Source organism: Tribolium castaneum, chromosome 3 (genome assembly GCF_031307605.1).
Source record: "Tribolium castaneum strain GA2 chromosome 3, icTriCast1.1, whole genome shotgun sequence".
NCBI classification, from domain to species: domain Eukaryota; kingdom Metazoa; phylum Arthropoda; class Insecta; order Coleoptera; family Tenebrionidae; genus Tribolium; species Tribolium castaneum.
The window spans coordinates 8,840,859-8,854,601 of NC_087396.1; the positions used below are offsets into that span (position 1 = coordinate 8,840,859).

Here is a 13,743-nt window from a genome sequence, read left to right on the forward strand (position 1 = left end):
AAGAAAAAGACTTTCAAATCGCTGGAACACTGTAAGTTCCTTATAGTCGTGGATTAATTTTTACTGATGTTTTTGTAAAAATTGCAACGTCCTGGACTCCTAAATTTTTAACAATTTCCAAATTGTGCCCTCAAAGTCGATAGATTTAAATAAAAGACTATAAAACAAACGTGCTATATCCTTAAGGAATGGAGTAATCGAAGAACTGACAAACCATGAAAAGTGGGATAAAAGCAAAGCTCGAACAGTTTCGTGTCAGTAATTGGCGTCGAGACGACGCAGACGCAGTCCACATTGGTTTCAGAAAGCGAATGCCACGTGGGCCGGAACGATTTTTGCGAATTCGTAGAATATAAATAATATCCCATCAGCTTCATAAAAGCACTTTGTGGGATTATAATAAGAAAGCACTAATCGGTTTAATTTTCGGACTTGCACTCTAGGTAAATTGTTGTCATTTTTATCCCTCAGTTAAAACGTTGTGTGAGAAATGTAATACAATAAATTTATGTAATTAAGATAACAATTATTATTATCGGCACGCAATGTTGTAAACTTTATTCAAAGTGCATTGGATTAATTAATTCGTGTTTTAATGCAATAATTACAAAGTTTATTCTATTTTTGGAAACATTCACAGACTGTCAGATTTAGAAATGTTTGAACGTTCAGTTAAGAATTCAGAAAATACAAAAATCACTTTTGAATTTGATTTTTCACATTGCCATAGGAACGAAGCCTAGACGACTAATTTTAAATAGAGTTTCCAACGTTGAAACAATTTGACAATTGATTTTAATTCCGGATGGACTTTACTTTACTTGCACTGGCTTTTGAAGTTATATTTGTACAATACTCGAAAGGTGTTCGAAGGGACTACATATCAGAGATGATACAAGAGCCTCTAAAGCTTCGTATTTGATTTATTTGATTAAATTATGCACTTGAAACAGGTGCCGACAGTTCTGACAGTTCTTTCAGTTTTTAGTGTTGTAATTATTATAGTACTTCCTTGCTTTGGATATTACGATACATCGTGTAGTTTTTCGGCATATATTGTTCTTATAGATCCTAATACTATTTGTTAACACACTTTTGGCTGAATTTTTAGTCATCATAGCATGAATAACAAAGGGAAAAAGCTCATCCCCACACGCAAAGCATCGTGAACTAACCCATACAATTATTAATTTTTTCATGATCGCTAAGAAAAATGTTTGATCCAAATTTAGTTATATTTTTGTATTTTATTAATAGTTATTTAATAAATTAGTTTATTTATGAAGGCGATTAATAAACGCAACTGTTAAAAGCACTAACGAGCGATAGCGAGTGAATGCCTTTAATAGTTGAGTTTATTAATCGCCCATTAACAAATGAGTTTATTACAATATTTTTTTGTTGACCATAAACTCTTTTTTTGTAACAAAATTAAAAATTTCAAATTAATTAATTACAAATCAATTTCATCTTTTTCATCTCACAGTTACCAACAATTATAAATTACAATTTCGAAAACATCCAAAATTATTTAAACCTAAATGTAAATCCTGACGTTTAGAACATAAACAATGTTACGTTCTTAAATTTAAACAATTGTAATATTAATAATATCATTACATCTAACCAAAAATAATTATGGATTATCGAAAGGTATGATGTTAGTCATTTTTTTTTCATTTGTATGAATATAACTGTTTGTTCATATCAAAATATCATCAAAACGGCAAAATTCCAAAAACAGTTATTTAATGAAAAATAGTGTATTACTGACGTATAGAGGCTGCTCAAAAACTGACGCACCAACTCAGTGGTACGTTATTAAAAAGCAAGTGCAGATTACGGGAAAAATGTTGAAAGCATTCCTAAAGTTATATTTTAAAAAATCTGGAGCTACAAACTTATTGTGTTAACTTCTTTAGTTTTCATTATTTTTTTTATATTTCTATGTTTCATACCAGGTAATCGTTTCGTAACAAAACGATGAATAATTATTTAAAAATTTACTATCAGATTTTAGCAGTTTTTTTAATTTAAAAAAATTAAAATTCATCCAAAAAATCACAATGTGTAGATGTGCCAACACTGGGAATTATTTCCTAGGAAACCGTTTCAAAAATAATTTATTTTTATTGTTGCTCAAATTCTATTGCGATCATGACTGTTAGACAACGTTGCCACATATCATTTACCTAAAATTAGTTATTTATCAATAACTTTAATACAAAGAATTTTTTTACTATTCTTACCTTTATATGTAACCACTTCTCTACCACACACCATTGAGTTGGTGCGCCAGTTTTTGAGCATGCTGTATTAATACATCCTTTTTTGAATAAAATAATTTATTAATTCGGTGAACGAAAAGCTTCTTTTATTTGAATTCTTATTGGTTCCATATCATCCCATGTTAACTAAATTAAAAAAAGAATGCGTTTCTAGAACAATATGAAAAACCAATTAATTCGAGTAAAGTGAGCAATTCAGAAAAGGATAGGGCGCGCATAATATGGAAATTTTATAAGCACCTAAACCGAGCGACCTTTATATTAATAGACGCGTCTTGAAAGACTGGTAAAACTATATTGCAGTTCCAAATGTGTGGTTCATTAATTGGAAACCTTTCTTTTCTCCGCTATCATACATGGGATTAAACAAATATTATCACTACAGAAATTTTTAGCTGAAATAATTGTTCCACAAAATGTTCAATAACTTAGATGCTAAGTTGCCAAGTTTGATTTTTCAATTCTCATAACTTTTGTTTTTCATTGTTGCCAAAGTAATTCTAAAATTTAATTTAATACATGACGAACATTAGTTGAATTCTTAAAAACTTAGGTGTCTAAACTCGTACATTATTAAATACTCTAAGTTTTTTTTTAATTTGATTAAGATAAATTTAATGAGTAGATAATTATTCATTTTTATTCGTTTAGGTAGTTGGCTTATTGAAATTATTTCAAAAAAATGAAAGGCAATATTTTTTCTCTTTTTTATTTTTCCTTTAGTGTCTAAAACTTAAATGGCAATACAATTTTGCTTCTCCTTGTTTATACAGAAACTGTCTCAGAAGTGAAGTAAGTTTTAGCACTACAATGTTTTTTGACATTATTTTTTGGATGTTGTGTTTAATATTGATTGGTTTTAAAGCAAATTTTCTTTGATCGATTTTGTGTTTTGTTTACTTTTTGAAATACAGGGTGATCATTGCTATGGGCGTGCTCGATTGCACCTACACTGTTAAAGATTTCGAAATAAATGAATGGCATTGGAAATGGGAAGTTACAGTGCAGCCTTTAACACAGTTTTTTTAAATGGCACCCCCTGTATATTTGTACATATTTAAATGTGCACTTTTTAGGCTTTATAAATCAGTTTAAATTTCGCAATTTGCTTTTACCGTTTAAAAGTTATTTAATTCTTTCTACAATTTTGTGCAGGCACATTATTAAAAAATCGCAGTGCGCTTGGTTTTCGAGATATTGAGTTCAGATTTTGTCTATGTGTAAACAACTGTCGCGGGTATCTTTCGGCGACAAGACTGTCCATTTGTATTGCAGCATTAGCATGCTGTGACACATTCATTTTGGTAAACTTTGAAGGACCATAACTTATTTTGTTTTAATAGCACCCTCTGTATTTTATTACTTAGTATTATTCAGCACCTCATTTTACATTTTTTTTACCTCTTATTTTTTTTCCAAAAGTTGATAGAGATAACTGGGTTTTTCTGAAAAATTCACATAAAATCTCTCAGATTCCAATGTAGTGTGCAATGTAAAACACTAAATTCTGACATAACAGGACTGGCGTTTTTTGTACATCACATTTTGATTTTGTTGTGAAAATTAATTTTCCAAGTAAAATCTATACAAATCTCATCGAGATATAAACTTTAGTTTTGATAAAAAAATCATTAAATAAAAATGAAAAAAAAAACGCCAGCACTACCAAAGAAAATATGCAAAAAAGAATTATAAAAGCTTTTCGTAGATTTGATCATGCCACATTAGAAGCAGGAAATTTTTAAAAAGAATTGATTAATGTATTACTTTGTTGCTTAAGAAAGCCGTTATTTTAAACAGTTTTGTAATTGCAAGTAATATGTTATCGGTGTTGATTTGTTATTCCTCAGTTTTATTACTTCCTTATTTCACCATTGTAAATTTTTATTTAATAATTTCTTATCAAAATTTTATTAAAATTTGTCTCGATGAGATTTGCAGGTATACTGAATAATACTATAAGTAAGAAATTACAGGGGCTGCTATTTAAAAAAATAAGTTATGGTCCTTTAAAATTTACCAAAATGAATGTGTCATAGCAAGGTAATGCTACAATGCAAATGTTGATCTTGTCGCCGAAAGATACCTCAGACATCTGTTTAACTACGGACAAGTAGACAAGTCCCAACTTGATGTTCCAAAAACCAAGCGCATTGTGAGTTTTTAATAATGTGCCTGCAGACGCACTAAATTGTAGAAAAAATTAAATAATTTCTGAATGGTTAAAGTAAATTGCAAAAACTAAACTAATTTCTAAAGCCTAAATACGTAAAAATATATAGGAAGTGCCATTTAAAAAACCATGTTAAAGGCTGCACAGTAAAAATGAAACACCCTGTATAGGGCAAAATAATTTTAAAAAGTGTACTTTGACTTGACTTCCCATTTGGAGTACCATTTGATTCATTTCGATTTGACAGTGTAGGTGCAATCGAACACGCCCATATCAATGACACCCTATACGTCCCGTCCATGTCCCGTCCTAAAATTCGTAGTTTCATTCATAGCATAAAGTTGTTTCATAATATCATAACATTAAAAGATATGTTAAAATCTAGGTGATTTAAAATTCTTTTTCCGGAATCGGCAGACCAGTTTCCTATCTAAAAGCTATGAGTACAAAAAATAATTTCACAACTGACAGATTTGACATTTATAGACAGAGGATTTAATTGAACAAAACGGCACAATTTTTTTACAAATTTGAAAGTTAACATAAACATTTTCAAATCGAATTGATAACTGAAGAAAAATGTAACATCAAGTATTAAAGAGATCAAAATTAGTGTAGACGTAGAATGGCAACCTTCAATAGGTATTTTTGTATCTACTGAACTTAAATAACTGCCCATTAGTTATTTGAAATAATGTTTATTTGTTTGACAATTTATAAAACTAATGACAAATTTTACCTCTTTCTTTGTCATTATTAGCAATGCCATCTACCATTGTTACTGATTTCTTCCAATTTTTTAGCGTTTGATCGAGCATTTGACAGACAAGTTTAATCTTCCAGTTGTATGAGTTGCATTTCAACAAAACTGCGAGCTAAAATTTGTTTTCATACTTTCAGGTTCATATAAAATTCAAATATTCGAGTAAAATCTTCACTGTTCACTGATCTACATCTTTACGACACCATATTGAATTTGATGTCTTAGTTAAAGTCGCCATTTTTGTTCACATCCGTCATAAACGATGTTATGATTCATCAAAAGATGATGTAATTTTTGCTATTTAGGTAAAAAGTTCTTCCCTATAACGTTCCTCGGGAGTATACTCTGGATCGCTGCATACTCGTACCTGATGGTCTGGTGGGCAAATGTAGTGGGCGACGCGGTAAAAATTCCTCCCGAGGTTATGGGCTTGACCTTTTTGGCTGCGGGGACCTCGATACCGGACCTCATCACCTCCGTCATCGTAGCGCGGAAGGGCTTCGGCGACATGGCCGTTTCCTCCTCCGTCGGCAGCAACATATTTGATGTTACCGTCGGGTAAGTACTACTGGGAAAAATCTATATAGGTAGTAACTAGATACCTAGTTTTGGTTGTGTTATGACTCTAAAATAAAAGAAAAAATTGCAAATATTTCAGAAAACAACAAAGTTTAACGACACCACAGTGGAAGAATGTCAAACGTATCCACAATTATTTTTAATATATAGATAAAATACATAGGAGTAATCAACAAAGCAACTGAAATAAAAGTATTAAGTTCTGGGTTGCGTTTCAATTAATGCTTACAATTTGAGAGTAAAAAAATGTAGAGAAAAAGCGAGAAACAGTGTTGTAGTTGACAATTTTCTTACTGAACTTGAGGGTCCCAAAGTGGCAGATCTAAAATTGTCTAAACCTGTCAACGAATTATAGTTATTTATTGTATATATAAGGGTCTTACAATGTATTTTATCCCCACAAAGAGGTTATAACACATAATACAAAAGGGGATAAAACACATGTAAAACCCGTCTGCAATACATCGTTTTATCCATAGCCGCCAAACAATACCGGGTGCTCAAAAATCGGCGCACCAACTCAACGGAGTATGGTAGAGAATTGCTTACACATAAAGGTAAAAATAGTAAAAAAATTCTTTGTATTAAAGTTATTGATAAATAACGAATTTTAAATAAATGATATGTGGCAACGTTGCCTAACAGTCGTGATCGTAATAGAATTTGATCAACAATAAAAATAAATTATTTTTGAAACGGTTTCCTAGGAAATAGTTCCCAGCGTTGGCACGGTGGGTTGGCACATCTACAAACTGTGATTTTTTGATGAATTTAATTTTTTTTAATTAAAAAAACTGCTAAGATCTGATAGTAAATTTAAAAATAGTTATTTATCGTTTTGTTAGGGAACAATTACTTAGTGCGAAACATAAAAACATTAAAAAATAATAAAAATTGAAGAAGCAAAATAAGTTTGATATTTCAGATTTTTTTAAATACAGGCTGACCCAGGGGTGTGTAATCGGTCTATAACTTTTTTGCTATTGAAAATATTGCGATGCCGTTTTTATTATCCGATAGATCAACTTAAAGTCCACAAACTAAAAATATTTATATTTTATACAGGATGTTGTTATACAGAGTGATCAACCAAAGTGTTTTTTTAATGGAACACCCCATATATTTTTACATAATTAGATTTTACGTAAAAAAATAATGGTACTTTGTATAAACTATTATAGGCCTATCTTTTTTTGTTTCGGAATTATTCAATTTTTTGTGCTAAAAACCCACATTTAAAAAATCACTGTGAAGCCGCCAATGAGTATTTTCCAACAAATTTTTGACAGAAAAACTTAGAATATCTTGTAGTTTTAGCAAATAGTCGACTTTTCGTTATAACGCACAGATAATGTACAGGGTATGCCAAAACGCAAAAAGTTGAATAACTCATTTTTTTCAAATGGAACACCCTGTATTTGCTTACACCTATCAATAGAAATTTTTGATAAGCTTTCTAATGATGTGCGGTTTGTAAACCAAATTTAAAAGATTTCTAGCAATGTTATTGGTTGCTGCTATGCAACTGTCACCCACGCAACTTTGCGAGCAAACTTGAACTCAGGCTCTAAATCCGAGACTTATGGGCTGATTTCAAGTTGAGTTACAACCGACGGAAGTCCGTATTGTTATAGCAACGACGCAAATCTAGCAATGTTATTGGTTGCTGCTATGTAACTGTAACCCATGCAACTTTGCGAGCAAACTTGAACTCAGGCTCTAAATCCGAGACTTATGGGCTGATTTCAACTTGAGTTACAACCGACGCAAGTAGGTATTGTTATTTCAAGTTTGGTCGCAAAGTTGCATGGGTTACAGTTACATAGCAGCAACCAATAACATTGCTAGATTTGCGTCGTTGCTATAACAATACGGACTTCCGTCGGTTGTAACTCAACTTGAAATCAGAAATTGATATTTTTAAATTATTTTTCAAAATTTTTATTTGACGTTTTGAAGTGACCTTTGTCAAATTAATTTTTAAAATAGAAATACTACCTACAGTTCCAGCTTCCTTTACAGCAAATCTGTGTGTAAATCCACTGTCAGACAATAAAGGTTAAATCAATATTAAGATATGTAAGTTGTTTCCTAGTAGTGGTATTACAACCGAATAATTAGAATGGGTGTCTATTGATTAAATTAAATTATTTTGATTAAAAAGTTGGAACATGAAACATAAAAACTACTTTTGTAACCAATCACGGGCTTCAAAATATGAATAATTAGTATACAAAGCAATTTTCCCTTTGTTAATTGTATTAATTGTTTTTGTTGTTTGAATCAAGATTAAGTTGAGATAGGAGGGGAGGATCAGAAATCCGCGGAATGGGGAGTAAGAGAAGGAGGTAGGTCCACTAGCTTAGTGCCATACTATGACTGGCATTTTTTATGAGTGTAGGTGTGAAGTCTTAACCCCCTGACGTCCTGCGTTTATGAGATAACACATGTGTTGAAGCAAACTTAAAAGCTCGACATAATTGAAAACAGTGCCGTTGCACATGTCCTTCTCAACCAAGGAAAATCTTCTCACACCATAGCAAGTGAACTGGAAGCTGCTTTCCATTGGGTTGAAGAGATTTGCCTTGCTTGAGAAGGACCTGTGTAACGGCGCTTTTTCATTTTCTCGGTCTTTTCTGTTTGCTCCAACATTGTTGGATATGTTGACACATATACTCATAAAAGATGCCAGTTAGTATGACACTAAGCTAGTGGACCTGCCTCAATCTCTTATCCCATATTCCACGTATTTCTGGACCGCCTCTTAGATATTGTATATACAATGAATTAAAATTAACATAAATTTAAATTTTATTTCAACATTGAAAATGATGTGCACACGGATAAACTTGATTCTTTTTTTACTATTTAAATGAAATTTGGTGAATATGATGCTTGTGTCATTTAATCATAATCTATGATTTACTTTAATTTTTTAGTTATTGTATAATAAGTTGATAAGAAAGACACAGACGTCAGTATCATTCGTTAAATATAAGCTGCAATATCTACGTTATAATAATACTTTCTTAGGCAACATTAGAAATACTAGAATTCAGAGGATGTTCCTCTCTTTGGGTACAGTTTCCCAAAATCGTATGTACATTCATCTTTTCTTCTTTAAAGTCAACTTCCATTGCTTCTACTTACGTTGAGCTAAATAAAAGGTACACAGCTTTTGGCATCATATCCTTTCTTGATTTCTGCTCAGAACGCTTTCTCAAATACTTTAGTTATACCTAAGTTATAAATGTTTTATGTGCTTTTTTGTTGGTAACATTTTAAGCCTTCTTTTTCATATCTGAATCCTAGATTATTCCGATAGCAACGTGTTTCAAATAAATAAATAAATATGCGTATGGTGGTAATGCCATCACCCAAGTGCCAGAGTTTTCAGGTCGCATCTACAGCCTCTGACCTGACCTAACGACCACCAGTAGTGACCGGGACCGACGGCTTAACGTCTCCTCCGAAAGACGAGTTAGTTGCGATGTTTTGGCATTACATTATCCGGTCACCCATCCAAGGAATGACCGGGGTGAGAGCTGCTTAACTTCATAGATTAATTATAATCTATGAAATCAGCTGACATATGCAACTAATTTCAAATTAAAATGTTTTAATAAAAAAATTTGAACAACACGCAGACGCTCGTTGCATAACGACAGCTCTCGAACTTTAAGTTAAGTTTTCGCACTCGTATTATTAATAACTATAACAAGCATACGAGTATAATAGTAAGCTTTGTCATTTTTTTTAACTTGGATAAAAACGGTGATTGTGATAATTTATCAAACTAAAGAGTCAAATAATATTGTTTCCGTCACTTTGCACTAGTTTTTCAATCACAATGACACAAAACCGCCTACTCTAATTTATATATTCAAATTATCGCATGGTACTTCAATTATCGCTTTTTAATGTCTTTCGTCATATTCATTTTGGAAGCAAACATTCTCTTCCGGTCTGAATAATTTTTCGATATTACACTTTTTGTGTTGATCAGAACATTCACTAAATGATTTTGGTTTATGTATAGGTCTAAGCTCACTTTCACTTTAAAAAATCTAGTCTTTTTCTATGCACCTTTTATTTTTTATCAAAAATTTGTGAGCAAGTCGTGAGCTTTACAATATTTTTTGGCAGATGTGAACAAAACATACAGCGTGGTCGACAACTCATTCTACAGCGGAAATGTGTTAGCGGTAACAGCAATGGAGATGGCAAAAATGCAAAAAAATATCTTTTATTCTTCGGTTGCGAGATACAGAGGTTTGAAAGTGACTAATCTCAGAAGCTTTCCCCCAGGTGTAGTGCACAGAGTAGGTGCATTACTAAGGAGGGAAAAATAATTCAAGTGCACACTATTATAATCCTGTTCTACCTATTTTTGGTGTCCTAGCAACATGTTTTGTTACCGTAATTTTCCGGAGCAAGGCTATTCGTGATTGGCCACTTTAAATCGTTCTTATCTCGCAAACGCAAAGATATTTTTTGTAAAGAAACTTAATATCCAGAATTGCCTAAACTATATGTTCCTTTCCGGTGGAGAGTCGGTTTTACACCTGCAGTTTTAAAAATTAATAAAAAATAGAAACGGTGTTTTCTTGATGACATTATTATTAAATACGTCTTGAACAAGGTCTAACAAACTTACTAATTAAGTTTGATTGATCTGAATTACTTCAGGGTGTTAACAATTTATTTTCAAACTTTTTAAACTTTAGAGCCTTTTATTTTGTTTATTTCAAATGACAACCTCTGCTCATTTTTATATCATTCGATGCAGGCGTAAATCCTAACACATTCGGAGTTATTTGCCAAAAACTTGTTTTGTGAACTATTTTACTGCCAAATTTAATGAATAAAAGTCGAAGATGACTCCAACCCTATTTAATTTTACATCATTCGATGCAGAATTAAAAAACATTTTTTGTCATTACAACCTTATTGCAAATCCTGACACATTCGGAGTTATTTACCAAAAACCAAAAACCATGTCCAACTTTTAATCATTAGTCATTTGTCATTGACAGAATGAGTTTTTAGCAAATAACTCCGAATGTGTTAGGATTTATGTTCATTTTCTAATTTCCCATCGAATAGTATAAAAATCAATTGGGGTTGTCATTTAAAATAATTAAAATAAAATTCTCAAATTTAGAAAGTTTGCAAGCAAATTATAAACACCCTGTAGTAATTAAGATCAATCAATCTTAATTAATAAGTCTGCTAGACCTTACCTAGTAATAATGTCATCAAAAAAAACGTTGCTTCTATTTTTTTTTTTATTTCTAAAACTAAAAATATAGAACCGATTTTTTTGGTTTTTATTTTTTTAGGTAATCCCTGAACCGATTTGAAAAAAAAATTAGGGACATGTAAGAAGCTAAAAAGGTACCTCGATGAGCACAAAAAAATAAGTGCATTCCAGTAAAAAAAATATTATGTTGACGTCATACTTTTTTAGGACATTCTGTATAAAAGTATACGAGTATAAATAATGTCTACAAAATAACAAAAGTCCAATATAACAAAATAACTGAGCTATAGAAGATCCTGTATACAGGATGCTCAAAAACTGGCGCACCAACTCAGTGGTACGTTATTGAGAATCAAGTGCAGATTACGGGAAAAATGTTGAAAAAAATTCCTAAAGTCATATTTTAAAAAATCTGGAGCTACAAACTTTTTGTGTTAACTTCTTTAGTTTTCATTATTTTTTTATGGTTTTATGTTTCATACCAGGTAATCGTTCCGTAACAAAACGATGAATAATTATTTTTAAATTTACTCTCGGACTTTAACAGTTTTTTTAATTTAAAAAAATTAAAATTTATCAAAAAAATCACAATGTGTAGATGTGACAACACTAGGAATTATTTCCTAGGAAACCGTTTTAAAAATAATTTATTTTTATTGTTGCTCAAATTCTATTGCGATCATGACTGTTAGACAACGTTGCCACATATCATTTATCTAAAATCCGTTATTTATCAATAACTTTAATACAAAGAATTTTTTTACTATTTTTACCTTTATATGTAACCAGTTCTCTACCACACACCATTGAGTTGGTGCGCCAGTTTTTGAGCACGCTGTATGTTCAATTTGAAAAAAATTCATGTCAATGCATTTTAAAAAGTCCAAGTCAATGCACTACAAACAGTTCCATAGAAACCCCAAGTTTAGTAAAATAAAATCTTCACTGTATTTGAAACATGTATGCTTACTTTTTTCTCCTTATGGAAAATGTTAATGATATCACTGGAAATAACGTAAACTGAAATAATATCTTATTAATGTCAGTTAAGTGTTTTATTAGAGAAATAATAAAAAGTATTTTTAATAACAAGAACAACATTACAAAATCTTAAACAATATTTTACCTTATTCAACATAAAAAAATTAAAAATGTATTGTTTATTGATTGTATTATATATGTATTATGTTTTGTTTAATTCATCCAAGTTCAGTATATCTTTCGAAATGTCGTTGTGTTAAATATTCGCTATAGGTATGAATATTAATTTCTAGTTTTTACTTTTGCCAATTTTGGAATGCATAATTAATTTTTAAGCAAGGAAAGATTCATCGTTTCGCAGAGTGGATGCGTTGAGGACATTCCACCACTCAACATAAACAAATTTTCCAACAATAGCACGCGTTGCGGTTTTGATTAATTACATTCCATCATCTGTCTGATTGTCTATTCGTGCACTTTCCATGATTGATACCAGACGCGCGAATCGAATAACATTATCAGGGGGCAGTTAGTTAAACGTTTGTCCGCGAGGACTATCTCAAGGCCCCGAGGATTCGTATCGATTTAAACCGTTTAATTAAAGGGTCACTTTTGACACAAGAAACGACACCACGTTGTTTACACACTCGCTCAAATTCTGACTAGGAAATAATGCGGATTTGCTCGTAGCTCGACGGGATCCTTTAATTGCTGTTAGAAAAGGTGAGATCGATAACAACGCGAAAGTCGGGTTTGTTGTCGAACTTGATGACGTGAAGACGCACAGTTTCAAGTTTTATTACCTATAAAAAACAATAATTTTAGTTATTTTAGCGCATGAAAATGGTGGATGAACCGGGCTTAGAAATATACAATGCGGCGTTGAAAGATTCTGTTTATTATTCCTGTTTATTAGGGTAAAAATGATTTTCGGAACGCACGTGCAAAATCGAAACTAGAAGCACTGCAATCGCAATAGCAATTATTCCTCAAATTAAAGCATTGATTGAAAATTTAATTTTTCACTGTTGGGTAGCACACACAACGCTTAAAATAGTCGTTAATGGCGTGATCACTTGATGCGATATAACGCGGTCGTCAAATTGTTGTTTATGATTCATATTTTGGCATTTAAAGTCTGATTTAATGAAATTTGGGCGAATTAAAAACTATCATCAGATGCCTGATTAAGGACAAAGCATCTCGATCATTTTAGCAATTAACACGGAAAGGTGGGTCTATCAGAACAATCCTGACGGGGCATTAATGACGCTCAGGGGCCCGTTTTATTAATTAAACCTCATATTTGACAGGTCTCTGTCTTTTAACGTCACTTGACGAAACAATGCACCGTCATAATCATATGACTGACGACGGGATGATTTAATTTCGAAATTTAAACGATTTCTTTGTTCACAATGGCAAAATTTCATTTCCTACAACCGAGCGGTCTTCCACTACCTCTTTTTTGTGCAAGTATTGCCACAATTCAGATATTGCGTCTAAATTATTGTAACATATTGCCTGCATATTGTGCTGTAATGTGAAGTAATGACTTATATTGCCAAATATTATTTAGAATTGTCAAGTACAACATTGTACTACTTCTAAAAGTTTAAAATACCTTACTTACACTGATTACAAAAAATTTGCATAAAAAAGCAAAAATTAACATCAATGTACATTATTCTTTATG

At 31.7% G+C, this 13,743-nt stretch overlaps 1 protein-coding gene across 9 annotated transcripts in view; it reads left to right on the forward strand.

Moving 5' to 3' along the window:
- The window catches only part of Nckx30C, a 95,242-nt gene that overhangs the window by 71,649 nt on the left and 9,850 nt on the right, over positions 1-13,743 (forward strand). For all 9 annotated transcript variants that reach the window (XM_064355670.1, XM_064355666.1, XM_064355665.1 and 6 more), the window contains one exon: positions 5,530-5,782. In XM_064355670.1, coding sequence (XP_064211740.1) covers positions 5,530-5,782 — 253 coding nt within the window. The remainder of the gene's footprint in view (positions 1-5,529; positions 5,783-13,743) is intronic.